Below are 27918 nucleotides of genomic sequence, written 5' to 3'. Positions count from 1 at the left end.
CACACACTCACACGCACGCACGCGGGAGCGCGCTCAGCGCTGCTGTATGAGCCATGCGTGAACAATACGCGCTCAAACTGGAGTCATTTTAACAACGCTGCGTGTTTGTGTGGATGATTATTGGCGAATGGACGGTCTTTATAATGTGTGACTGGCGTCGTTGTTTCGTCATGGCCTCTCAGAGAAAAGAGGAAGATGCGTTCACTGCTCACTTCAGTCTGAGGAGGAAATCTGGAGGATTTTAATGCTCTGTTTCAGTGTGTGTGTGTGTGTGTGTGTGTGTGTGTGTGATTAAAGTGAAAGCTGCGTGTGATCATGTGCGTGTGTGTGACATCTGACCGATTCTTCATTTCACTGTCAACCGGATGATCTGAAACTTCACGAGCGTCATACTGTCCTGTTGTGGATTATATGATTTATGGGGGCTTCATCTGTCATGGATTAAAAAAAAAGAACACTCGAGACTGAAGATGACTCGGTTCGGACCGATTACGGATTTAATCCAGTGAGAAATTATAAAGCAGAAGAATCTCATGCGCACATGTTTATTGCTTTGGTTCATCTGATCTTCTAATGTTCGGTGTGGATTCTGCGGGTAACTGCGATTAATTGTGATGATCGGCTCTGATCGGCTTTAATCGGGATGTTCGGCTCTGGATGATTATGACTACAGCAGCGAACTGGGCGGCGAACGGGGCGAGTTTAGAAGACTGTCATTCCAACCTCTTCTCTCTGGTACAGATCCCCAATCTCATTTATGTCTCATGTGTGTCTATATTACATTTATCTGCTCCTGAGGTCATGGGTCAGCTGCCCATAGTTTAGAGGTCATGCTCTGTCATTTTTTAGAAGTATTAAGGCCCCAATATAGGCTACTTCAAGCTAAATCGAAGGCGAACTGATATGACATAATTTCAAAAAATCTGGGCAAAACTAAGTTCGTTTTGTGTTTGTTTTGGCAATGAGTATAGAATACCAAGAGGTGAAACGCTAATGCTTTTAGTGTAACAGACACTAGGTGGCTGTTCGGTATGGCAGATGCTATTTTGGGGTGAAAATTCCAAATGAATAACAGCAAAGTTACACAAAAATTACGGAGCCCCGCATGGCATGCAGGAAAAAAATAGTCGACTAAATCATGTGCAAGATTTACTATTTCGTTACTTCGATTTATACATTGTGCGCACAATTTAATTTCGTTCCCTTGATTTATAAATTGTGTGCATGATTTACTAATTCATTCCATCGAATTTGTAAATTGTTCGCATGATTTAGCAAATCGAGGGAATGATATCGTAAGCTTGTTCATTGAGGCAACAAAATTAGTAGATCGTGTGCCCAAAGACCCTGACAGGTAATTATTAACAAAAGTGTAAAAATATTGTGTTTCGAAGTGGAACGTAGTGCTGTCTTATGCACCTGCTAACTTTAACTGTTTTTATTACAGTAGTAAACTTAAATCCTTTTAGGAACTGCAGGTTGTAGAAACCATAATAATGATTTATATGGATATGACACTAAATGATTACAATAATTACTATATTATTACTTACTATTACTCCACTAGGTCTGAAATATATATTGTATGTTTTAATCCCTTGGAACACACTATGAACATAATGCAATAGATTAGAAAATGATGCACATATAATGAAATAAACACAAATTTGGAATTTCTTTATTTATTTTTGTTTTTCAGTCTTCCTTTAATGGACAGTAATATAAGACAATACTGCACAAACAATTTGCTGTCAAAATGGTGGAAGCGCAGGGATGCTGCTGGGAGCTGCTGATGCAATGGAAAGTTTTACAGATTTTCACCTTTTGGTCTTCTATACTCTTTGGTTTTGGGAGTTCGAAACTTCTTGCCAAAGCAAACTTTCTTGAAAAGTTAATTCGAGCTGAAAACACCGTACTGCCATTGGTCCATGATGATTACATCATAAGAGGTGTGCACTTAGGCTCCACCTTCTTTCACATGGAACTCTTCAGTTATAGTTGCTGTATGTAGGATTGACACCGAGTGGTTGAACTAGGAATTGCAGTCCAAATTCAAAATATTAGAGAGGGTTCTTTTACCCCGGCCCCTGCTTAGACTTGACGCACATGCAGGTGGCAAAATTGATGGCACAAACAAGAACACACTTGACAATGAATTAAATTTAATACGCTGCGTTATCAGCCAATTAGCAACCCAGGGTGGCGAAATACAATTGGGTAAACTGGCAGTGGGCGGGTTTCACAAACCAAAACAGAGACTTACAAGTATGTTTCTTAAATATTTGCAAACATATTACGGTATTTTTATGGTTTAGTAGAGTCAAAAACTTACTTTAAAGTCTGTAATTATAAATTGAAAGTTCTTATTTTTTTACGGAATACTGTAGTGTTTATTATAAATAATTTACCTGTATTTATCGTCATTATTTTTTTCAAATGAATGTGCCCTCATAATCATTAATCAAAAACATTAACCTCCCTTCACCTTCAAAACGACTTATCTTCCAGTTATGGCGCAAGGGCGGAGCTAGTGGCGTGAGGGATAAATGCTGATGCTTCACTCTATAGAAATCAACAATCAGTGCTGACTCGATGGTGGAGTACAATACCCTTAAAGTCCCCATGCAGTAAAATATTGTATCCCTTAAAAATGATCTTTGATAATCAAATTGATATATTTAAATGTTTTTTTCTTGTGAAAATAATTTTCTCATGCCTTAAAATAGCTTGAATTTAACTCTACACCAGGAATATTCAAATCTGGTCCAAGAGAGCCACTTTCCTGCATAGTTTATCTCTAACCCTAATAAAACACACCTGAGCATGCTAACCAACGTCTTTGGGATCATTAGAAAATCACAGGTAGGTGAGATTGATAAGGGTTGAAGCTAAACTCTGCAGCAGATTGGCCCTCCAGGGCAAGATTTGAGGAACCCTGCTCTACACCCTTAAATCATTTACTATATATGGGTCTATGAATATACAAATTAGTCCCGCCTCCACTCAGTCCGTTTCACTAAGGTCGCTGTGATTTTGCGGAGTAAGACATGTTCCTGGATCAACATCTTTTGGTGAAATCATGCTCACTGTTCCACTAAGGAGGTTCAACCAACACTGAGATGGGAAACTCTTGAGTTTTCGCGTTCAGAACAGCTGAATTGTGTAAGTTCAGTCAACTCTGAGTAGGCTGACTGAGTTTAGCACGTGCACCATGACCATGAAAAGCCATAATTTATGGAGCTCCGATATTATGATTCACCATGGCAACAGCTCCGCTAGTTTTACTCAAGTCAAATGATAAAGTGCTCATAAAGTGGCGAAAGGGCAAGTGTAATGCAAATATATTTGAAAGGTCTGGGCGAGGATATCGTCACATTCTTGCGAGATCAGTCAGATCTCGTGAGACACAGGGTAGCACTTTATTTTACAGTCCTGTTCCCCATGTACATACTATGTACTTATTATAGTAATTACAATAACTATGTAATAACTAGGTTCTAACCCTGAACCTAGCCCTAAACCTAACCCTACCCCATGTAGTTACATTGTATTACCAGAACTTTCTTAGATAAATACACTGTAAGTACACTACAAGTACATGTTAGTACACGTACTGTAAAATAAAGTGCAACCAAAACCTGCTTACCCCCATTGAAAGACTTGGAGGGACCAGGACAGTTTTTAATATAACTCTATCACATACACCTGATGCTGATGCTTTGAGGGATAGTAAAACACAGGCTAATTTTCATTTTTGGGTGAACTAAACCTTTAAGGCTAGATGGCATAATCTACAGCAAAAACTACTGGGCATGCACACATCAATATAGCATAATATTTCTCACACTCTACAACAATAATTATTTTTGTGTGTTAGTGAGCACTTCTCCTTCACCAAGGTAATCCATCCACCTCACAGGTATGGCATATCAAGATACTGATTAGACAGCATGATTATTGCACAGGAGTGCCTTAGGCTGGCCACAATAGAAGGCCACTCAAAAAAGATGTCACAAGTTTTGAGGGAGCGTGCAATTGACATGCTGACTACAGGAATGTCCACTAGAACTGTTGCCCATGAGTTGAATATTAATTTATTTACCATAAGGGGGAAGTCATGGCTTAGTGGTTAGAGAGTTGGACTCCTAATTCTAAGGTTGTGGGTTCGAGTCTCACAACTGAGGTGCCCTTGAGCAAGGCACTGAACCCCCAACTGCTCCGCGGAAGCCTTTGCATAAATGGCAGCCCACTGCTCCAGCTGTGTGTTCACAGTGTGTATGTGTTCACTGCAGTGTGTGTGCACTTTGGATGGGTTAAATGCAGATCACAAATTCTGAGTACTTGGCTGTATGTCACTTCACTCACTTCACTCACTCACATAAGTCGTCTCCAAAGGCATTTCAGAAAATTTGGCAGTACATCCAACCGGCCTCACAACTGCAGAACAATTGTAACCACACCAGCCCAGGACCTTCACATCCAGCATCTTCACCTCCAAGATCATCTGAAACCAGTCACCCGGACAGCTACTACAACAATCGGTTTGCATAACCAAATAATTTCTGCACAAACTGTCAGAAATTGTCTCAGGGAAGCTCATCTGCATGCTCGTTGTCCTCATCGGGGTCTTGACCTGACTGCAGTTCGTGCCCACTTGAGTGGGCAAATGCTCACATTCGATGGCCTCTGGCACTTTGGAGAGGTGTTCTCTTCACGGATGAAGGCCCATTGTTGTGCCATTCATTCACGGCCATCACTTCATGTTGCAGCTTGATAATGCACGGCCCCATGTAGCAAGGATCTGCACACAATTCCTGGAAGCTGAAAACATCCCAGTTCTTGCATTGCCAGCATACTTACTGGACACGTCACCCATTGAGCATGTTGGGATGCTCTGGATCAGTGTTGTCAAAAGACCCGGTACTTCGGTACCTAGTCGGTACTAAAAAAATGAAAATGTCACGGTACCAGATTTATTTGCCCGGTCAACCGGGTTCTTGACGCATTCAGTGCTATGATTTCCGCGAAGCAGAAAACGAGGACGGATTCTCAAAATCCAGCCATGAAAATGAAACTTACATTTTAATATGGACAGTCACCGAATTTGTCAAAGTTAGCATAAATTAATCAAATCAAATCTCCATATGGACCAGTATCTGTAAATGTTAAGCCACAAACGTTGGTTGAAATATGAATCCTGCATGTTCTGCGCCTCTGTGTGAAGGAATGAATGGCAGAGATGTGCGGGTTTGTTTACTACATAAAACTACGACTGAAGCCCGTTATGCTTGCAGTAATTTCAGCATCTGCCGTCTCAATGAGGACATAAAAACATAAACATAAACAACATCAGCAGAACTGTTTTGAGTCACTTCACAAGCATTTTTCATTTTTTTTTTTATTTGAATAAAACCAGTGTCTATTCAAAGGTATTCACGGTAACACGTCAAAATAAAAGTTTTTTTTTTTTTTTACACAAAGGCATTGTGCTAGACATATTACTATTATTTAGTAGAATGTATGTGATACTGCTACTACTGTTGAAAACATTGCTAAAACTTTTTAAAGAAATAAATCACACAATATTTCTTACATGTTACATTTTTATAGCAAATGCCATTTATTTACCAAAAAATAAAATCAATAAAAAATAAATACAATTTGGGTGAAACTTGTTTACAGTTTTTCATAATTATATTACTTGGAGAAAAACTTTAATCACAATTGTAAATAATCATAAAGAATGGCATTGGTTTTATTTTTAATGATAAAAAAATGTGGGTTTTTTTTATTAGCATATTTTTGTGTTTTGCTTTGTAACCGAAATTGTGGATTTTCACTGGTATCGGTACTGAATACTGAAATTTTGGTACCGTGACAACACTACTCTGGATCAGCGAATACGACAGTGTGTTCAAGTTCCTGCCAATATCCAGCAACTGTAATTATATTTATTTATATTGATTTGTGGGCTCCACACTGGCAGCAAGTACAGTACCCAGGGATGCAAACTATTCGTAGGTTACAAGGACGAGCACCCCTCCAAAATAAAACCCTACATTTTTTATACTTATAATAATGTAAAGCCTTTATTATTATTATTATTATTATTATTAGTATTATTAATTTTTTTAATCTAATTTTTTTTTTTTTTTTTTTGCCAAAATTGTCTCTTCATGGAAAGTTATTATAGGAAGATATGTGCGTAAAAACAAGAACGCAGTAAAGAGTAAAGAGTGGAAAACTTAAAATCGCATCATATTATCCCTTTAACAATGTAATCAATATTCTGTTTATCAAAGCCAAGATATGCATATCAAGTTAGTTTTTTAAGCATTTTAGATTTATTCAAAAATATTAACTCAAGGCAGTAACAATTTAAACAAAATATTTATGTTAATAAACTTATGTTCAGATATTCGTTAACTGTCAACTTTTTTAATTATTCGGTTCATCGTTCATCAAAGCTCAGTAAATATTGGTCGCAGACACAGAGATTTACTTAACGTAGTGAGTTGTTTACTTAATTTTGTAAATGAGTCTTACCACTATCACCATTGTATTGTTCATTCAGACTGATTCGCTAATGTGGAATGTGCAAAAGCACAAAAGGCGGGATTTATCACATGGACCAATCACAACCTAACATAACCAGTCAAATCCAATCATGTCGCGATGGAGGCATTGCCTCCTCTCACATAATTTACCCTCCATCAAACTCACAGACAGTGTTGACAGATTTGCCTTCTTTTGGTAATGTCAGACTGGGAAAAATTTGTTGGGCAGGTTGATAAATATTGTGCTGCTTTATTATAAAACTGGTGGGTGTTTCAGCGTGCTTGTAATGCGGGATATACCCATAAATATTTCAGCGTGGAAGTTGGACAGATTACGGAATGTATCATTTGCACATGCTTTTGAGTCTTTCGATTTTAAACTGTGAGACTGCTTTATGTGAGCTCACACCCAAAGCGCACACACATAAAGCTGCATCTGAGAGCACGCAACTACATTAAGCGGTGTTGTGACTTATTGGGCCCTATTTTAACGATCTGAAACGCAAGTGTCAAAGCCACAATTTGTCAGATGTCCTTATATACACATATGTCTTGCCACTATTTGGCCAACAGGTCTGATCCTTAATTACTACAATTAGCCTGAATAATTTGTAAGCTAAATGTATGCCTATTTTTTCACATCTTCGTGGCACACCACAATGATTTCCGTCATCTCACGTGTTAATATTTTTTAGTGTAACAATTTATGATTTGCAAAAATAACTGTTGCATCTGTGTAGATTACATGAGGAAAGTGTATGCGCGTTGTGCACGCTATACATTATGGTCAAGCATGCGCCCTTAAAATAGCATAATGAACAACGCTCAACGCGCCGCAGACTTTAGACTAGGTTTTTTCTGGTCAGTGGCGCAATTGTTTAATGGAACAGCAAAATAGCACCAGGGATTGTTTGCGCCGGAACACGCCTACTTTTTTGCGCCGAACCACCCAGGGAGCGCAAGTTCATTCACTAGTTTAGCGACGTGCTTCTGTGGAGGGAAAAGCGCGCTTTGCGAGGGTGCAAAATAGGAATGCCACATGCGTGGGTGTACAAAGTCAATTGCGCTGGGTGCAAGATAGGGCCCATTGTATGTAAACGGCCAAATACATATAAAATTATGTATTCACGTAATCAGTCGATTTATACTAAACATTGTTGGTTACAGACTATTAAGTGAATTGTAAACAGTTGAGAAACAAAACTGTCTTAAAGAGACAGTAACCTAAATAAAGCTGCTGCTGTCTGTCACTAATGTTTATTTATACATTTAAGACTAACCAGTGTTATTTTAAAGTTAAATAGATTATTCAGTTTCTGTGGTATTTATGTACGTGCATATTTCTGTTATACTTACCTGAAAAACTTCAGGTAGCACTAGGGCTGTCAGGATAACTCCTATAATAGGGTTACGCCCTTCTCATTTTACACTTCGTGCATGTGTACTGAATATTACATATGTTAGTAATGATAACATACTGTGTACCATGCTGATTTGTACAGAGGATCCATAGATTTGCACTTAAAGGGATAGTTCACCCAAAAATTAAAATTATGTCATGACTCATGTCCTTCCAAACACGTAAGACCTCTGTTCATCTTCGGAACACAGTTTAAGATATTTTAGATTTAGTCCGAGAGCCTTCTGTCCCTCAATTAAAAACCTATGTACGGTATACCGTCCATGTCCAGAAAGGTAAGAAAAACATCAAGTAGTATTTGTTGCAGCATCGAAAATACATTTTGGTCCAAAAATAACAAAAACTATGACTTCATTCAGCATTGTCTTCTCTTCCGGGACTAGTTCAACGATACGAACTGAATAGTTTGAAATGGTTTGCGTCACCAATAAGCATTAATCCACAAATGACTTACTGTAAGCAGTGAAAACACCCAAAAAAAATTAATTTTGATTTTATGGGGACTTTAACAAGCCTAAACAGACATCGAATGAGCGAGAGATCAACTGATCATGTGCGATTTACTTGCGAGTCATATATATTTGTGAAAATAGGTTGTCATGTTCAAGGAACATGTCTGTCTTAGCATCAACGCATTGGTCAGCTGAGCCTTCTAACATGGCGATCAAAGTTAAAATGATTTCAACAGCACGTTTCATTACATCTCTCTTTGAATGAATCAGTGTTTTTGAATGTGTTGTTGAATGAATTAAAGTCTCTTGTCCAGTCGGACAGTTATAGCTCATTATAGCGTAACACATACACACACATACACATGTACTATGCACACACACACACACACACACACACACACACAGAACTACGTTTTTATAAGCTGTCGACCCCCCCCCCCCCTCCCAAAAAAAAAAGCTTTTAGGACACAAAAGTAGAGTGCAGCTTATCATATTACTGAGAACTGCACCCACTGGAGGGAAACGTAATGGGCAACAAGACTATTTATTATTTTTAACCATGTCAAAGGATTTTTTCACCACTCTATGTGAATCTGAGAGGAGGATATATTAAGAAACTACATTTTATTGGTCTGTATCAGTGCCCCTTTTCCTAACCTTTTGTTTGAGAAATTATGAATTTCTTGTTGTCTTGGAGAACTTGCATCATAGAGTTGCATTGCTGTTTGGTCAGTTCTGGTCTTGCAAATCCTGCAATGCTGAGCTGTGCAGCATCTGTTGGTTGCTGCTGCTGTCTTTGGTACTCGGTTGCATCTGTTTTCGGATCACCAGTACACTGAACCGAAAACCGTTTCTTTCGGAGGCGTCCGATTTGAGAACCGATGAACTGATGATACTGCGCATGCGTGTAATTTTTCAAGTATTTTGTTAAACATCGGAAAGTGTGATAAAACTATATATATATATATATATATATATATATATATATATATATATATATATATATATATATATATATATATACACGTTTTTTGTTAAGATAGGGGCTACATGTTTCTAATTTGTATATTGTAGATTATGTATATGGGCCAAAGGGGTTTTCAGGGAAGTTGGACAATAATTAAGACTCTAAAGACTCCATGTTTAATATGAATAAGGGATGATTTATGAAATATCTGTACTGTATTTATAGTTAATGATGACAGATTCACAAACTGAGTTTGTAGTAAACAGAACATGAACACGAGTAGAGCAGCTGATGATACTGAACTGCAGCATGTGCCGGTGTCCTGACATTTTATCCTACCCTGTCAGATTTTCCTACCCGGGTTTTGAGCGATTCTCGTTCTCGAGTCAAGAACCGGTTGTATCAGTTTTCAGATCGTCAGTAAACTGAACCGAAAACCCTTTCTTTCGGACGCGTCCGATTCGAGAACCGAGGAGCTGATGATACTGCGCATTCGTGATTCAGCATGAAGCCGACTGACTCACAGCGCGTCTGAACCGAACTGATTCTTTTGGTGATTGATTCTGAACTGATTTTGTGCTAATGTAATGAGTGCGGGTAAACCGAGGGCTTGAATGAAGGGCAATCTGACGAAACGTAAGTTCATTTAATAACAAATACATCGCAATGGATTATGTATCCGGTGAACTGTTTTTTTTTTCAACCGGTTTATTGAATCAAACCGTCCGAAAGAACCGGTTCGCGGAAAAGAATCGAACTTCCCATCACTAATCCACATTGATATCCAGTGAGTGGTGCGTGTGTTTCGTCTGCAAGCATGAGACTTCTGCCTGCCGGTGAGGTGCAGTAAAATGACAGAAGGGGAGACATTCATTAATTTATCATTTCAATTTTATGCTGGTTTTATTGTTACACATGACGTGGACTCGACTGTACTCGGAATATTTTCCGAGTCCAAAATGTTCAAGTCCGTGTCAAGTCCGAGTACAAATTCACCCGAGTGCGTGACAAGTCCGAGTTCATTCAAAGTTGGACTCGAGTCCGAGTCCAAGTTCGAGTACCCCAACTCTAGTAAACACTGTAATATTGTGAAATATTATCCATTTAAATATCTATTGGAATGTTTTAACATATAGGCTACTGTATTCTTGTGATGGAAGCTGAATTTTTAGCAGCATGACTTCAATCTTTAGTGTCACATGATCATTTTAATATGCTGATTTGCTGGCCAGTTACCATTTCCATTATTTTAATCATGAAAACAGTTGTGCTGCTTCATATTTTTGAGGAAACAATATTTTTCACTATTCTCCTGTGAATATTTGAAATGGTTATTTTTATCAGAGCAGCGGAGTTTATCAGAAATAGAATGGGGCATTCTAGTTCTCTATTTCTACAATATATAGTATAATATCACAAAAGATAGAGCAGCCTTTCATGTTTGCATATAGTAATTTAACTAATGACAGATTGCTTGTGTCTTTGTATTAAACATTATCAAAATTAATAATTTGAATTCTTATTGATTCATTTCAAATACCTAAATAAATAAAAATGTAAATGTTTAAAGATAATTATAATTAAACACAGCCTTATTTACCTTACAGACATTTCATCTTGTGTTAGTTTGCTAGTTTGATTATTAACTTTCAAAATGAAGACAGGAACTGTTATTTAAATGTCACAAAAAGTTAGATGTGTTTTGGATGATAATTCAAGTTTTTTCATTGGCTCATGACTGTGAATGAAGGGTATGCAATGATGGTGAGACTGTGATTCACAGAGTGACAGCTGTGCATTTGTGTGTTCTTCAGTAAGAAACTCTCTCTTCAAGTCAATATTGAAACCAGTGCACACATTCCCACAAACACACTTTCACAGAAGACTGACAGAAAACAGCACGCATGGAAACTCTTGCCACCAATAGGAAAACAAGACAGCAATGTCTAAAAACGTGTTTGAGCTCCAAAAACATGTCCAGCTGCATAGAGAGAGAGAGAGAGAGAGAGAGAGAGAGAGGAGTGTGGGAGCAGAGGAATCTGTTTTCGTTTTAGGAAAGTATTGTGTGTGTGTGTGTGTGTGTGTGCATTTCCTGAGTTCAAGCTACAGCCCAGTTTCTGCCTTGCTCACTGCAGTCACCACTGAAAGTTTGAGTCAGAGCAACAGACACACCCCCTTCAGGTCGCACACACACACACACACACACACACACAGTGCTCTGATCATGACGTGATGATACACAATGAACTTGTGCAACCACCTAGTTATTGCTCTGTTGCAGGATGTGTGAGAGAGATATTACTACTGTTAAACTGTAAATGTTGGTTTGCATGAATCATATTTGCAGTGAAGCTGAATGATAACGTTTAACAGTGCATATAAGCTATTAAATTATACATTTATTAAAGGACTGGTTCATCCAGAAATGAATTAATTTACTTACTGTTAATTTACTCATTCTATGATGGCCATCCAAGATGAAGCTGAGTTTTCTTTCTTTCTTTAGTAAAACAGTAAAGAAGATTTTTAGCTGAAACTGAGGTCCATGGTGATTCAGTTTAAGTCAATGTGTACCAGCTCTTCGAGGGTCAAAAAAGCAACACACAATTAATACCCATGGCTCCTGATGATATATTAAGGTCTTATAATGTGAAACTGTCAGTCTGTGCAAGAAACTAAACATTATTTACACCATTTTTACTTGTAATCCAGAGCCTCAGGCAAATGTCCAAAATGATGAAATGTTTGCAAACAAATCATTCTTCAGGACAGCAGATTTTCATTTTTGAATGAACTGTCCATTTAAATTTGTTTAAAAAGGTCAGCATGTGTCTATATGAAGTCCTCGCTGGTGTAGCTATATTAAACCATCAGTCAGAGTTCACATTTGATCAGGCTCAGTTTATACAGTAATCATATGGGAAAAAATCCTCTCTATGAATGTGATTATTGGTTATTTTTCCCTCTCCAGTTAAAATGAGATGGATTCACAAATGGATTTTTAGACCCCAATCATAGTTGTTTTTTTATTCATTTTATTGTGGCATTATCATTTCAGGGAAGGAAAAAAGAATACAGGCAAAATTGAATTAGGGGATACTGCTCATGACTGGCAGGACACTGAACAAAGCTCAGGACTGTCCTGCACGGTCACCCTATAGAGAACAGACAGATGGAGCTGACAGTGACACCTGGTGAGACCAGTGTCTGGCAGTGGGATACTAGGAGACTTTGCTGCAGTGTTTGAGGAGTGTCTGTAGATGTGTGTCATGTTCCTTCACAGTGGTGTAGGGAGGCCTTCAGAAGTGGGTATACTCTTAATTTATGCCCCCAATTTTTTTTTTTTTTAAAGCAAGCATGGTGTTTCAGTCTGAGATGTTTATTTTTAACCAACATTAACATATCATCATCATTAAAATAATGCAACAATATATTTACCTTAAAACAATATGTTAAACAAATAACAATATTTAGTTAAATATAATGTATACGTAAAATGTATACGTTTTTACAATATAATTATTAAAACCACAGTGATATATTCTCTCAACCTATTTTTTTTTTCTTTACAAAGACCATTTTCACTCTAAAAACAGACTGCACATAGTACAAGACTTGATTTTATGTTTTATTTTATTATTATTATTATATTGCTCTTATATTGTATTGCACGGATGTAGAATGCAGGAGACTGAACCTAAGTATTTAAGTGTGCAATTGTCTCTGACATTGTACACATGATAAATAAACTTGAAACTTGAACTTGCCAAATATCTCAATAAGTGTTCATATTTTTGGCTCAAGGTTAGGTAAGGAATGACATACTTGAAATAATATGAAATAACAAATAACTGATTTTGAACACAAGATTTATTGTCAGTGCAGGTTTTTACAGAATATTCCAGACAGACTTGCTCTCTGCAGGGGTTTTCACACTGCATTGTCTGGAACGCACAGAAGAGGCAGCACGGTGGCTCTTCAACCAGGTCTTTGTATACTTTCTAGGTTTAAACTTGGAAGTAGGGGTTCCATTGATGTTAATAATCATCAAGTTTGATATGTTTGAAGATCAGAAGGACAAACTTTTAGTCTGTGCATACATTGTTCATAAGGCTGAAGTTCCTCTCACACTCTGCTTTGCTGATAGGGAATGTTTTCAAATAGTTAATGAGTGGTTTTAGGTCATTGGTCTCACTGTTGGGCTCTTCCAGTAGGTCCCAGATCCCATTCAGTGCTTGGTTTGTGTGCGAGTTAAATTACTTGCACAGTCGCTTAACTTGTGGGGAAGGGGGAAGTCGTGGCCTAATGGTTAGAGGGTTGGAATTGTGGGTGGGGGGAGTGCATGTACAGTTCTCTCTCCACCTTCAATACCACGACTTAGGTGCCCTTGAGCAAGGCATCGAACCCCCAACTGCTCCCCGGGCGCCGCAGCATAAATGGCTGCCCACTGCTCCGGGTGTGTGCTCACAGTGTGTGTGTGTGTTCACTGCTCTGTGTGTGTGCATTTTGGATGGGTCAAATGCAGAGCAAAGATTCTGAGTATGGGTCACCATACTTGGCTGAATGTCACTTCACCCTCACCTTGTTTTTCACCATGGCAGATGCTGGGGTTCGATGGCCATATACTCTGATCAAGAATGTTGAGGTCCTTGATAGTCTCTTCTTCGAAAGAAAAGCGTTGCTCAAGATTCGTCACAAGGCTTTGTAAGAACTGGCCTGGATTGATAGAATTGAGCTTTGTATTTCTTTTCAAGGCTATAGATTGATACACCTCTCTTTCTTTTGCTTTTAAAGCCTCACCATATTTCTCACCTGGACTCTCTATGAATGTATGCATCACTCCGATTGCTCTGCTCTGAGGAGAGTTAAAGAACTAGCCTGATGTGACAGGACACTTAGTTCATGGAGTGTGTCATACATGAGCCCAATGTCACAAAGAATTTCAGTACTTTGAACACAGCCAAATAATCCTCTGTACATTTGCTTCTCTTTGTTGGACCTCCTCTCATCAGAACAAGCATTCTTAAAGGGCTTCTTAAAGGGCTTTTTATGCCAAAAATCAATAGGATATTAAGTAAAGATCATGTTCCATGAAGATATTTTGTAAATTTCTTACCATATTTCAATGGTGATTTCTAAGTAATTTTATTGTTTTGCATTCCATATGTTCAAATAGTTGTATCAAGCCAGATATTGTCAAATCCTAATCCTGATCATGGAAAGGTTATTTATTCAGCTTTTAGATGATGTATAATTCTCATTCTCTTTCGAAAAATTGACATTAAGACCAGGGTCACATTTGTGTAACTGTAACAAAAATGAAGTATTAAGCCCATCTTTATACCATTCAGTCCCTGCAGCTCAATGAGGTTTTCATGGTCAGAAAAGGGTTTGTTCTTTTTGGCCAAGTGGTAGGCTGTTTGAAATACAGCTTCAGTTTCCTTCATGTAGGACTCACTCAGCCTCCACTACATTCTCAATGACCGCTTCTTTCTATTGTTCTACCATCTTCACACATGAAGTGTGTGCCCTAGAGCATGTTCCTCACCTTTCTCAAGGCTGACAAACTTGTCTCTCTATTTCCCTGGCTAGGTGCTTGAATTTCATTCATTCTCTTTCTAGAGAGATACACCTCGATGCTCCTTGATGATATCAATGGACTTCACACTGCTAAAGAAGAGACAACCTGTGAAGCATAAACAAAAAATGTATCTAGTTGTGTGTTAGTGTAGTTTAGTGTAGTGTCCATTTCTCCCACATACATACAAGCACACAAACACACACACTGTACATTTGGCTGTCCACAGGTCTGTCCAGTTTTTACTGGTGTCTTACAAAAACAATGAGTGATTGAATTATGGGCTATAAATGTAACAATGGACATCGAATTACCATAACTAGAATATTACCGATTTTATTTCATTGACAAAAGAATTTCAAAAAACAGCCTCATTATATTAAATCCAATCACTTTTATTGTCACATCACTACAGCACATGTGCCTTGGTGATTGAAATTCATGGGAACGTGCTCCAGACAGTGCAGAAACAATTTACATATAGACATACAGACTTATACAGATGACAATGTGCAATATTCCCCATACATACTGTATACTCAGTACACACAGTGTACTTTTAGACATACAGTACAGTTAGCAATACTCAGTTATACACAGTATGACTATGTACATACTTACAGTTAGCAATACACAGTATGTACACATTCTGCATTTTGTACACATAGATTTACATAATTCATTTTCATTTATTTATTAATTTATGCATTTAGCAGACACTTTTATCCAAAATGGTATCCAGTGGTAGCAGATACATTATTGTATTTAGTGCATTATGTATGTATAGTCCAGTATTGAACTGTGTTGGAGTTAAATTGCAGTGTGTGGCATACTGTATTGTAGGAGTATGCTGTAGGGTGCTGTATGGTGTATTAGTTCGGACTGTTCATTAGTCATTAGGAAAAAGCTATCCCTCAGTCGGCTAGTACAGCAGAGAGAGCAGTCTGTAGGACGGGTGGCTAGAGTCTCTGAATGTCCTCCAGGCTTTCCTTATGCTCCGATGTCCTGGAGGAGGGAAGCTCACCTCCAACAATGTGGCGGGCAGTTTGCATGACCTTTTGCAGACCTTTTCAGTTTCCAGCGGTGCTGTTTCCAAAAAAAGAATAACCTGTATAAATCCAATTTGTTTTTTAAATAATAAAAACTAAAATAAAGTAATAAATAGACTGCAGCATTTTACAATTTTTCTGAACCTCTAGTAAATTACATGCTATTTTGTTTAGTTGTCTGTTCAGAATCGTGGTCTGTATTTGAAACAAAAAAAATTGTGATTCGCAATAAATCCAAAAAATCCTTCCCTTTCACACTGTAGTGGTGCTTCGCCCAATTGCTCTAATGAAGAAACTGCCCGTTTTAAGTTACTAATAATCACTTTTAAAGACCTAATTTGCAGAAAATATTAATATAAACATGCATTTGTATGACATAATACTAGGATGTCCCTAAGCTTGCAATCCAAGGTGTGTACTTTTTCATCTTCACCAAATAAGTACATACTTTACTGTTCACACTGGGGTGAAGGGGCATTATGTCACGAAAGTATGGACTCAGAGGAAGACCGCAAGGGTTTAGGGTGCAATTTGGGACAGGGACTTTCTTGAATGAATCAAAAATGCTGGACTAATTTTGGAAAACCACAAGCTACAGTGGCTGGTGAGCACAAAAGTTAATGTCATGCCCTGTATACAAGGAAGGTTTGTATTATTGCAGTTAAAAATGTGGTGTTTAACTGGAGTAGTGCGGTGGGGGTGATAGAAACCAAGGAAGTGTGGGAACCACTGATTTAGACTAATGAAGAACACTACTGAATGATGCACATCAGAGGGCATAAACAATGCCAACTGATAAAGCAGTGGGTATGCGCCATATACTTGGGTATACCCTGTCTGCACTACAACAGTGCTTCTTCTGATCCAGCATGTGAAAATGGTCTGATCACTCAGTGAAGTATCAGGACACTCTTCTCAACATCACGCCTGATCTGAGGATCATTCATGACTGAAGCATAAACACGTACTCAACCACCTCAGTGATAGAGGATTTGGCGCATCACTGTCATCGCTAGTCCTAGTGAACAATTGACATCTAACAACACTAATTAAGCGAATGACCTCTAATTTGAGAAGCAGCTCTGGATTTAATGGTGTTGTTAATGTTTTAATGGCTGAAGTGCCGCAGACACACAGCTTCATTGAGTTTCATCAGTGCTGCGTCTGCAGGCTGATATTCGTGAGCGCTGGTGGTTTGACTGTGAAATATGTAAGCCCTGCAGTGCCAGCTGTGTGCTATTCTTAGCTTCTGGTGTTCCTGCGTGCAGAGACACACCAGGGAATAGCAAAGAAGAACTGGCAGAAATGCAGGCCGACTGGCAGCCCGTGCTGGCCCTGCTGCCACGCATGCTGGACTTAAAGGATGGTGATGGTCCTAGCCGTCTGCTCCACCTCAAGGTTATATTGATGTTTCCAGTGGTGCTGCTGAATGCAGCCGACTGTTACATTCCGACTGCAATATAGTCAGAGCATTTAGTCTTTATATGTGTCCAAAGTTCAAGCAGTTAGTGATGAGGACTTGATATAAAGATAAGCGTTGAAGAAGAGGAAGCCACTGTGTGAGGTTTGATGCTTTAACTGAAACTGCAAATTCAACAGTGCAACTGTTGTCCTGCATTGTTATGATGGATGTGCAGTGAAATCAGGTTGTACTTTATGAATCAATCCCACACCCATTTGGCAAGCAAATAAGTGGTAGAATATAAATGGCGATCTACAGTGGTAGGCTGTGACCTGTTCAGGGTGCAGTGCTCAGATGATCACTGCTATGAGCTTTGACTGAGGAACTTTGTGAATTAAACACTAAAAAAACACTAAAAATCGAATGGAAAACAGAATTTAGGGGAAAATAAAACAGATTCCACGAAGCCCTAAATTAAAGGGTAATCTGTGGAGTTTAATTGTGAAAAGAAAATACAAATAATTATCTACATTCATTCTCAAGGTCTAACAAACTTGTGAAAAGCATTTCCTTCCCCATCCATAGTAAATGCATGTTGTGATAAATATCGCTATCATAAGATTTGGAAAAAATAAAAAATATATTGTTATCACACATTTGGCCGTGTTGAGCAGCCCTGATGTTGACTGCAAATGTTTTCTTCAGCTGCTGCTCATTTTGCATGCAGTGATGTTTCATGAATGGTGATCCTCACAACAGTGCTGTAATGTTATGCATTCTGCTGTGGATTATTACACTACTGTGATCTGCGAATCATGTGACTGATCTCCTTTCCCAAACAAAGATTTCAGCTCAACAACTCAACAGAGTATGGCTTTATCAACTGCAAGGTCGTATCCAAAGAAATGCATGAAGTACGGTATATACCCTTAAATGCAGTGTGAGTCCCTTTGGATAAAAGTGTCTGAAAAATGTAATGTTTACAAAGCTACACAGTGACTGACCAGAGTGTCTGCCAAATGAGTCTGTTTGGGTAGACAGATAGTTATGAGTAGATAAACAGGAGTACTGAAGATCTGAGTGGGTGATCTTTGAACCTTTTGAATGCCAGGTTGATCCAGCGATACGATCCTGCCGGACAGAAGCGTGCAGTCAGCTGTCTGGCGACAAATCAAGACTCTGTTCACGTTTTCCAGTGAAGTTATGATCATGGAGCATGTGAAACCTTGAGCTGGTGCGAATTACATCCCTTTTGTCCTGTGCAGTCAATAGAAAAGCCTTGCGAATGGCTGGCAACAGCATCACTCTGCTGTAACCCTGGAGACAGAATCCTGAAAATGGAATAAGTTGCTGAAATCCTACAGATGTTGTATGTTGCCTAGCAACTGTTTCGACTTCCCTCTCTTTCTCGCTCCCGTCTCTCCGTGCCTGTCAGAGTTAATTAAGTCACACAGGAGATGAGCTGGTAAAGGAGGCTTTGGTTTATTTATCTGCCTGTTAATAATTTAGCATAAACAGGGACAGCGGTTTAGGTTGCTCTGCCGTGTTGAACTGAATCTGCCTTGTGGCCTTTGTTTGCCAGCAAAGCGACTTCAGTCAGCTTTGTTCATTGTTCATAACTACAGTCAGGCTGTTTGCCCGCTGAGACGGCCCTTGACAGGTGAGAAGTCGGCGCTTGACACGGTGTTTTGTGGTGCGAGGCTCCTGGCTGATGATTGGCAGGTCCATCCGTCACTCTGCCCTGCGGGACGATGCCTGCTCTAATTAGGTCGCTTTTCTTCTCTGCACTCCCGAGGCTGATGTCTGTGACGGAACGGGTACAGCGGCACCTTCTGCTGTTGTGTGGCCTGGTAAAGGTGGCAGCAGAATGAAAGCCTCTGTTTAGAGTCCTGAGGCCGTCGTGTGCTCCTCTCAAACTCGAGCGAGCCCAAAACAAGAAATGACACAGTGATTGGGTTCATTTAATTCCAGTGGGTTATAATTGAAGGGGTCGGACTGTTGGCTTATTATCTGCTCTAGAATTCTCCTACTGTCTCTGTGAGTTTTGTTATTGATGTCCTTTGTGGAAAGCATGGAGATTCTTTTATTACTGATAATTTAAGAGGAGCAATGAAAGCGCCTCGGTTCATGCTGTTGAGTCTCCAGTGCCGATCAGAACATGTCTAATGTTTCATGGACACTATGTTTTGTGTCGACAGACCCTAAAGGCTTCCTTTTGTCATTGATACCCTCTTTCTGATTTTCAGAGAACAAACACTAAATGAATACAGAGCCCTGCATATGACAGATATGACAGAATCATTATTAAGATCAGTTCCGTTTTGTTCTTATAGTGTCAGTGCTGTCAAATTGATAATATGACTGAAAATTAAGTGTCTTTTGAGTTCTAACTAATCAAGCCAAAGGCGACAGTAGCAAAAAACCTTAATTCCACAAGGTGACTGTACTTATAATGCTAAGAAAACATCAGTAGCTTCCTTGGTTTCTGGAGACCTGTCACAGGACGGTGACCCTTGAGGTCCAGACCCTGGTCTACAGTCTCTGATTCAGACTCTCTGTTGGAGTGCTTGTAGAGCTAATGGAAGTGATAGCAGAAGAAGCTCTGGATGACTGTGTTGGTGAAACTCATTGTTTATGTGCAGTTTCTGCCATTCTCATTGATGTTTCTGCAGTAGGTTTGTCATCCAGTGTGAATGACTTACTCATTGACTTATGTCTTGTACTACAATTTAGATTTAAGTCTTGCTGTTAACACTAATGTCATCCCCAACTAATTCACCAATGAATAACCAGCTGCATTATGGTATGTTTATAGCATATTTGTGGTTGTTAAAGGAGTTAAGAACTTTATAGAGTATATTAGCAAATACTTGCAGGAACACTTTTGCAGGAGAATAGACTGACATCAGCATTATTTCCTGATCCCGTGAACACTTCAATCCATGGATATGATTGGAGATGACAGCAGTTCTGCAAGTGTGAGAGAAATATATTGTGTGTGTGTGTGTGTGTGTGTGTGTTTCAGAAGTCCAGGAGATCAGAGCTGGGGCCATCAGGAGCTCTTCCTTGCTTCAGATAATGTTTGTTTTGACACCCGCCAAGTTTTTTGCTTGAGGCCTGTCGATGCAACAGCATTTCTGGGTCATTCTTAGGAAACAATTCTACAATTGCAATTTTGCAATTTGTGCCGCAACATCTCAGGAACATTTAATCTTTGTATCATTCACGTGAAGAGGTTACAGCTGCACTGTTAGGTTTGTTGTGATCAGTATAAATTGAGTAAACACTGGTAGAGTCACCATGTTTTATTGCGTAGCCAGAGCTTTGATCGAACAGGAGATGATCGCACCGCTGCTTATTCTGACGACCTGACCAACATCTACAGCAACTAACAAGATGTTTACCTGCTGCTTAGAGGCACTGTTATTTGAAATAGTTATTACTTCAATAATAGACCAGCATGAAAAATAAAATAAATCATTTCAATAATGACAACAGGACACATGTACTGACTGTGTGATCTGTCTGTTAAAATATATAAAATATCTTTTGTGTTGTGTTGCTTCTAAAATAAATGTTTATTGTTTCAAGAATCTCTAGATATTTGGAAGATACATTAAAAATATTTATATTTTTGCTCTGTACGTCAATGTTATTTAGTATCATTGAGATACTATTTTTTTATTTATTTAATTCGTTTTACTTTGTATTTTTCATTTTTATTTTCATTTTTAATTGTTTTAGCAATTTTGTGTTTGTTATTTTTATATTTTTTTAAATGTCTATATAGTTTTTATTTTAGGTTTAGTTATTTTAGTACATCGAATAAAACTAAATGAAAAGTTTTTTTTTTTTTGATTTAGTAAACTTTAATAATCCTGGTACACATACCTCATAACATTTCTGCTTTTGGTAATCTTTAGTTGTTAGAAAACTCATGCACTAGTTCTCCTTAATAGCTCTTGCTCTATTAACCCAGTAACTTGTAAATTCACTTTTGTTTCCAGGTGAGCTAATAAAAACCTTTTATTGCATTTTGGAAGTTGCATACTGTAAAACTATGACAATGACAATTTATTTATATAGGACAATTAACTACAACTTCTGTCGTAAACATAACCAATGTGCTTTCCATTAGGTCATTAAAAACAGAGAAAAACACACAACGAAAAAAAAATAAAAAAAATAATTATAACATTGTACAATCGCTTTTGAAAATAAAAATGTCTTTAGCCTGGACTTAAAAATATTAAGAGGCTAGTCTAATGGACAGTGGCAAGGTGTTCCAAAGCCTGGGGGCAGCAATACAGAAAGCACGGTCTCCCCTGCACTTAAGCCTCAACTTTGGGGTAAACAATAGATCCTGGTTGGAAGACCGAAGGGATCTAGTGGGTTTATACTTGGTCTGCAACTCCCTGAGATAAAGTGGAGCCAAACCATTCAGAGATTTAAAGATGAGGAGCAACATCTTAAAATCAATTCTAAAACAAACAGGCAGCCAATGTAGTGAGCATAAAATAGGAGTAATATGCTCCCTCCTTTTGACGCCACACAAGAGTCTAGCCGCATCATTCTGAACAAGCTGCAAGCGGGATAAAGCTGTCTGGCTAATCCCAAAGTAAAGTGAGTTACAGTAGTCCAGCCTTGATGAAATAAAAACGTGAATTACTTTTTAAAAATCTTTAAAAGAAAGAAAAGGCTTAGCTTTCGAAAGCAGACGCAGCTGAAAAAAGCAAGATTTGACAACTGAATTTATTTGTCGGTCAAACTTTAAGCCATCATCAAAAGTGAAGCCAAGGTTTTTTACCCATGATTTTAAACACAGATTCATCCCTCCCAAATCAATTTTTGGGGAATTTGAAAATTCAGATGGACCAGAAAATATAATTTCAGTTTTCTTTTCATTGAAAATTAAAAAAAAATAAGGAAAGCCAAGTCTTTACATCTGCCAAACATGTCATAAGAGACTCAAGACCCACAGAGTTTCGTTTGACAGGCAAATAAACCTGAGTGTCATCCGCATAACAGTGAAATGACAAACCATGTTTTCTAAAAAATTGAGCCAAGTGGGAGCATATAGAGGGAAAAAAGCAAAGGAGCCAAAATAGAACCCTGAGGAATCCCACAGGGCAAAAAAGCATTACTCGAGTAATGTTCACCCATCTTGACTGAAAAACTCCTATTTGCAAAATATGATTTAAACCAATCAAGAGCAACACCTCTTAGACCAACACAATGTTCTAAACGATCAATGAGAATAGCATGATCGACTGTATCGAAAGCAGCCGTCAAATCCAAGAGCACCAGGACTGCAAAATCACCCAAATCACATGATATCAAAATATCATTAAGAACCCTCAAGAGTGCAGTCTCGGTAGAATGGCATTTACGAAAACCTGACTGAAATGTTTCAAACATTGAATTGTCAGATAAAAAAATTTGTAACTGTGAATTTTTTTTTTTCCAGAATCCGTCCAGATTCTGTTTTTTAAGCAGTGGGTAAACCACTGCATGCTTTGCCAGATTCTAAACTGCGATTAACGATAAACAAAAGATATGGAGCGATGTCAATAAAAACTTGCTTAAGTAAAAAAGGAGGAATAATATCCAAAGACGTGCCCGAGGGCTTTAGGTGCTCAACTATTTGCAGCAAATCTGGAAGAGAGATTAGTTTAAACTGACTAAAAAATGTATTTGCGATGGAGCAATTAGATGGATAACAAACCGAGGGAGATATCCCCAGCCGGAGATCCCTAATTTTACCATCGAAAAATAATAAAAAATTCTTCACATGAAAGAGAAGAATCCTCAGAAAAACGACAGGCCGACGGATTAAGAGTAGCATTAATAATGTTAAAAAGAGTCTTTGGTCTAGAACAGTTTTTGTTAATAATATCTGACAAATGTCGACATGTCATATTTAAAAAGAGAGTCCTTTAATATCTCAAAGGAAACATGAAGCCTGTCCTTTTTCCACTTTCGTTCTGCTCTTCTACAACAACGTCTGAGAGAACGAATAGAATCATCAATTCAGGGTTCAGTACGGGCTTTAGACTGAAAAGCCCTTAAAGGAGCCACAGCATTTAAAACATTAGAACAGGTGGAGTTAAATCTGGAGAGAAGTTCCTCAACGCTAAAATCACAGCTAACTAAACAACTAGCTAAACAGATTAGATTGTCTTACATGGAGAAAGTGTTGTGTTCAGTTTGTATCGGATGCCGAGTGAAGGAACTATGGAGCATCTGAGATTAATAAATCACACATAATCATCTAAAAAATATTAACCTACAAGCCAGTCCCTTTCCAGAGAGGTTTTGAGTCAATCCTTTAACATTGCCAAAAATGACCTCAGCTAGCAGATATCATTAAACTCCTCCACATTACTTACAGTCAGTGTTCTCATGCTTAATGAGGCCAGTGAAATACTGCAGCATGTGATAGGAAATATTATTGAAGATGTCATCATCATAAATACTGTGAATATCAAACCATTATTTTTAAAGGGTAAATGCCGAAACATAACAAGATTGTATAGAAAGTGCAGGACAGGACAGATTCTGTTATGACAGAGTGATATTATAATTTGAATCGAAGTAAAAAGAGGTGACTGTGCTGGTAATGAAAGCACACACGTGTATTTCATGTTCATGTTCTTCAGATATCAGCTGTGAGATCTGCTGGATCAGTGATGCTCGTGAAGCTTCTCACTCACTTCTCTTCATTAAGAGAGAATTCTCTTAGTTCAGTTCCTCTGTGATGAAGCATGTGTTTCCAGCGCGTCCGATCACACACAGTTTCACACGCTTCTCTTAGATCTGATCCTTCACGCTGAAGATGTCAAACACTGACTGAGAGGATTTCTCACAACACTGTCTCTCTCAGACTCAACACACTGATCACTGGAGTTAAAGTGAACAGCTGTCACAGTTAACATTTGTCTACAACAATTTACCTGTTTATTTGAATCTTTGTTTATCCATTCTCATAAAAATGTGTCTTTGGCTCCCACAGGTGGAATATATCACACTCTTTCAGCTTATTCATAACACAAAATATGCATACTACACACATCATAAAGGAAAACAATGATCAGCAATTGTTTAATAAACCAGTTGACAGTATAAGAAAGGGAAACTTTTTCATTTTATTTTTTATATTGATTTATTACATTGACAGTGATGTGTTAATGAATGAACAGATTATATGCAGCATTCACTGATGCTCCCAGGTAAATGTCTGTGCACACATGCTGTTTCAGACAGGGATGTTTGCAGTGACCCAATGACTATTAATCTCCAGAGATAATGGCCTTATAAACAGGAGAATTGCACACAGATAATGCAGCATTATCAGATACAAATAGAGCTGCTCTTTATTGTGTATCATTGACTTATCAAAAGCGTTTCATTACAGTGATATGACATTATAAATGGCATGTATAGATCCAGGTGTTGTGATTGTCTGATGTGTTTATTGTTCTCCTGTGCAGGCCGAGCTGACGGGCATTAAATGGCGCTGCTACAGTGCTGGCGCTCTGGCGTATGGGCCAGGGATTTCCGCTCCAGCGCAGGACGACCCGGTTCTGCGCAGCTTCATGCAGTGCGTCCGTGCGAACCTGCTGTGTGTGTGGAGGCGCAAGATCAAACCGGATGCCAAAGAGCTCTGGATCTTCTGGTGGGGTGAAGAACCGAACTTGACCGATATCATCCACCGTGAGCTGGAGGGTAAGACTGACTAACTGGTGCTGAACAGCAACCACAAATAATTTCATAATTACTTTTGTTGTCTTTGAAATATGGTTAAAGTACTGCTGAGTGTACTAATGTCAGATTGTGCCAAAGTACCTTTACAGTGTTAAACAAGAAAACAGTGATTCAAGAATGCAAACAGAATTCATTATGCTGCAATGCAGTAGTCAGTTTTGTTCAATTGAAGTCAGTTGATTTTTGATTCAGTTCGATTCAATAACTGTGTCAAGTTCATCAATTATAGAATGAGCTCAATTAAAAAAAATACAATTTGTATATATATATATATATAAACTGTACTTGTGAGCATGATTAGGAGCTGGACGCTCATTGCTCGAGTTGTTGTCTTGATGATACAGGGATGATATTGTTTTAAACAGCAAGTTTGTTTTCTTGTGTGCTGATGAAGCTGACCGTGGCATGTGTGTGTTTTGGGTTACAATTTAGTTTAATAGGTGCAGTTTTGAATCATTTAATGGTTATTTATGCACTGTGTTTGAGAATGTAAGAGCGGTCGTGTTGTGAACGGCATGTTGAGCACTGAATGCACTGCTGTGTGACAAAGAAACTCCTCTTTGCTGCTTAGTCTGTTCCTTTTCTTGCTCTCTCAAATCTGTGCCGTTCCCAAATATCCTCTCAGCTACAATTTTCACATTTTCCCTTGTTCTCCTCGGGATCCACTCTGAAATGATTTTTTTCAGCATAATCGTAAATCTCTCTCATGCTGATGATTGATGGAGAAAATCTTTTGCTTTTATTACACAGTCTCATATTAAAAGATCCGCGAGCGAATACTGTACAAGAGCTGCTGTGAGAACGGGGTGGTCTGAGAGCCACACTTGTCAGAAAATAAGGTTGTCAGTCCCAAACTCAGAGTTTTAAGTTGAATTATTATATTGTGATGTATACTGTTACTGAGATATAATGACTGGAGTGGTGGTGATTAGAGTGACAGTTGATGACATGTGTTCACCCATAATGACTCATTAAGCAGAATCGTCTACATCATTATTTACACACACAGGATTACTGCACCTGTAATAACGCTGTGGTCACTCGCTGAGATGTTTTGAACCGGCAAGGAGAATCTGACGTCTGCGAATGTTTCACAGGACTTCCTGTTTTTTTTGGGCATGACCACAGTCACTTCCTGTTTATGCCCCAGTGCACCTGAATAGAAGGAAGGAATGAATGAGTCAAGAGCAGTGTTAAAAGCGTCATCATCTGAGTCATGAAAAAGGAAGCACAGCATCACTGTTTGCTGAAGTGAACAATTTTTTTTTTTTTTTCGCAAGAAACCAGGTGACTCACACTACTTCCTTAAACAGCAGAAACACACAAAGTTCAGCTGATGAAAATAGAAACAGTGAGCGATGATGACAACTGCAGTGAAGATCCTGAATGCTAACTGGCTTCTTCTCCTCTCATACACTTTTATTATAAATTGTAGCAGTGGCCACTGATTGGTCCATTGTGTGTTTCAGTTTTGCCTAAACACATGACATATTAAAGGTATAGTTCACCCAAAAATGGCTCTTCTGCAGTGAATGGGTGCCATCAGAATGAGAGTCCAAACAGCTGATAAAAAACATCACAATAATCCACAAATAATCCACACAATTGCAGTCCATCAATTAATGTCTTGTGAAGCCAGAAAATGCATGTTTGTAAGAAACAAATCCATCGAGACATTTTTAACTAAAATACAGGTAGTCTAAAAAGTTGTCTGATCTAAATCAGGAGAGAAATATGCAGAGACCAAGCACCATTTACAAGCCAAAGATTTTGATGTTGAAGAAAACGGGATGGACTTTTTCCCTGGACAAAGCATTATTATGGATTATTGACTCAGAACAGAAATAAACATCAGCACATTCTGACACAGAACATAAAAACAACATAATGAATGTCAATGACTTTTAGGAATGTCAACATTGCTAAACTACTAACATAACTGAATTAATATCCCCATAATACAGTGATTCATAAACTTTTTGACTTCAAAGGTCTCTACTGTCCATAACAGAATTTAACGGATTAATTATCAGGAAAATATGTGTTCTCATAATTTGAAGGATTTAAAAATTATGCACGTATGTTTTACTTTACATTTTTAGAACTAGGCATATGCAAAATCTATATTCATTTTAAATTAGAGTGGATTATTAGTGTCATGTAAATGCCACTGGAGTGAGATCTACAGCATGAGTTGTGTGTATAATATGACGTGTTGTGTCATTCACAATCACATGCATGCTGCCATTGCGTCGATTTAAAGCAGAACTCAACACTGCAGCTTTATGACTTCAGTCGAGAGAATACAGACATCATGAAGGGAACAGATTCTTATCGCTTGTTTCCCTTTCCATAAATCAGAGCAGGTGGCTTTAATGAAGAGCTGCTGATGATTGGCTGATTAGAGTCAGTGCAGTTTGATTCCTGATGTTGTTCCTGATGGATTTGTCTCTTCTGTTCGCTGACACATTGCTCTGTTCTTCATGCACAGTCAGTCAGTGAGTGAGTGAGTGTTTATGATAACAGAAACCAGTGATTGGCATGTGAGTGTGTGTGAATGTGGAGTTTTTAAGGGATGAGCATGAGATGATCTGATGTACTAGATGGATCATGATGTTATGCAGAGAGAGAGAGAGAGTGACAGAGTTTCTGGAGATTCCTACAGTTGGGTCCACTCTTATGAAAAATGACTCATACGTGCAAAAGTCAAACAAAAGTTTGAGTCATGT

General features: G+C 38.4%; 1 protein-coding gene across 5 annotated transcripts in view; it reads left to right on the top strand.

Moving 5' to 3' along the window:
• The window catches only part of LOC127992986 (mediator of RNA polymerase II transcription subunit 13-like), a 65044-nt gene continuing 37126 nt past the window's right edge, over window positions 1-27918 (top strand). For all 5 annotated transcript variants that reach the window (XM_052591690.1, XM_052591691.1, XM_052591692.1 and 2 more), the window contains exons 1-2: window positions 1-735; window positions 24916-25150. In XM_052591690.1, the coding sequence (XP_052447650.1) occupies window positions 658-735; window positions 24916-25150 (313 nt within the window). In that variant the 5' untranslated portion in view covers window positions 1-657. The remainder of the gene's footprint in view (window positions 736-24915; window positions 25151-27918) is intronic.

The sequence above is a fragment of the Carassius gibelio genome, chromosome A5, assembly GCF_023724105.1.
Source record: "Carassius gibelio isolate Cgi1373 ecotype wild population from Czech Republic chromosome A5, carGib1.2-hapl.c, whole genome shotgun sequence".
In the NCBI taxonomy this organism is placed as follows: domain Eukaryota; kingdom Metazoa; phylum Chordata; class Actinopteri; order Cypriniformes; family Cyprinidae; genus Carassius; species Carassius gibelio.
The sequence above is the reverse complement of the archived record's forward strand: the minus strand, read 5'-3'. Positions and strand labels throughout refer to the sequence as shown.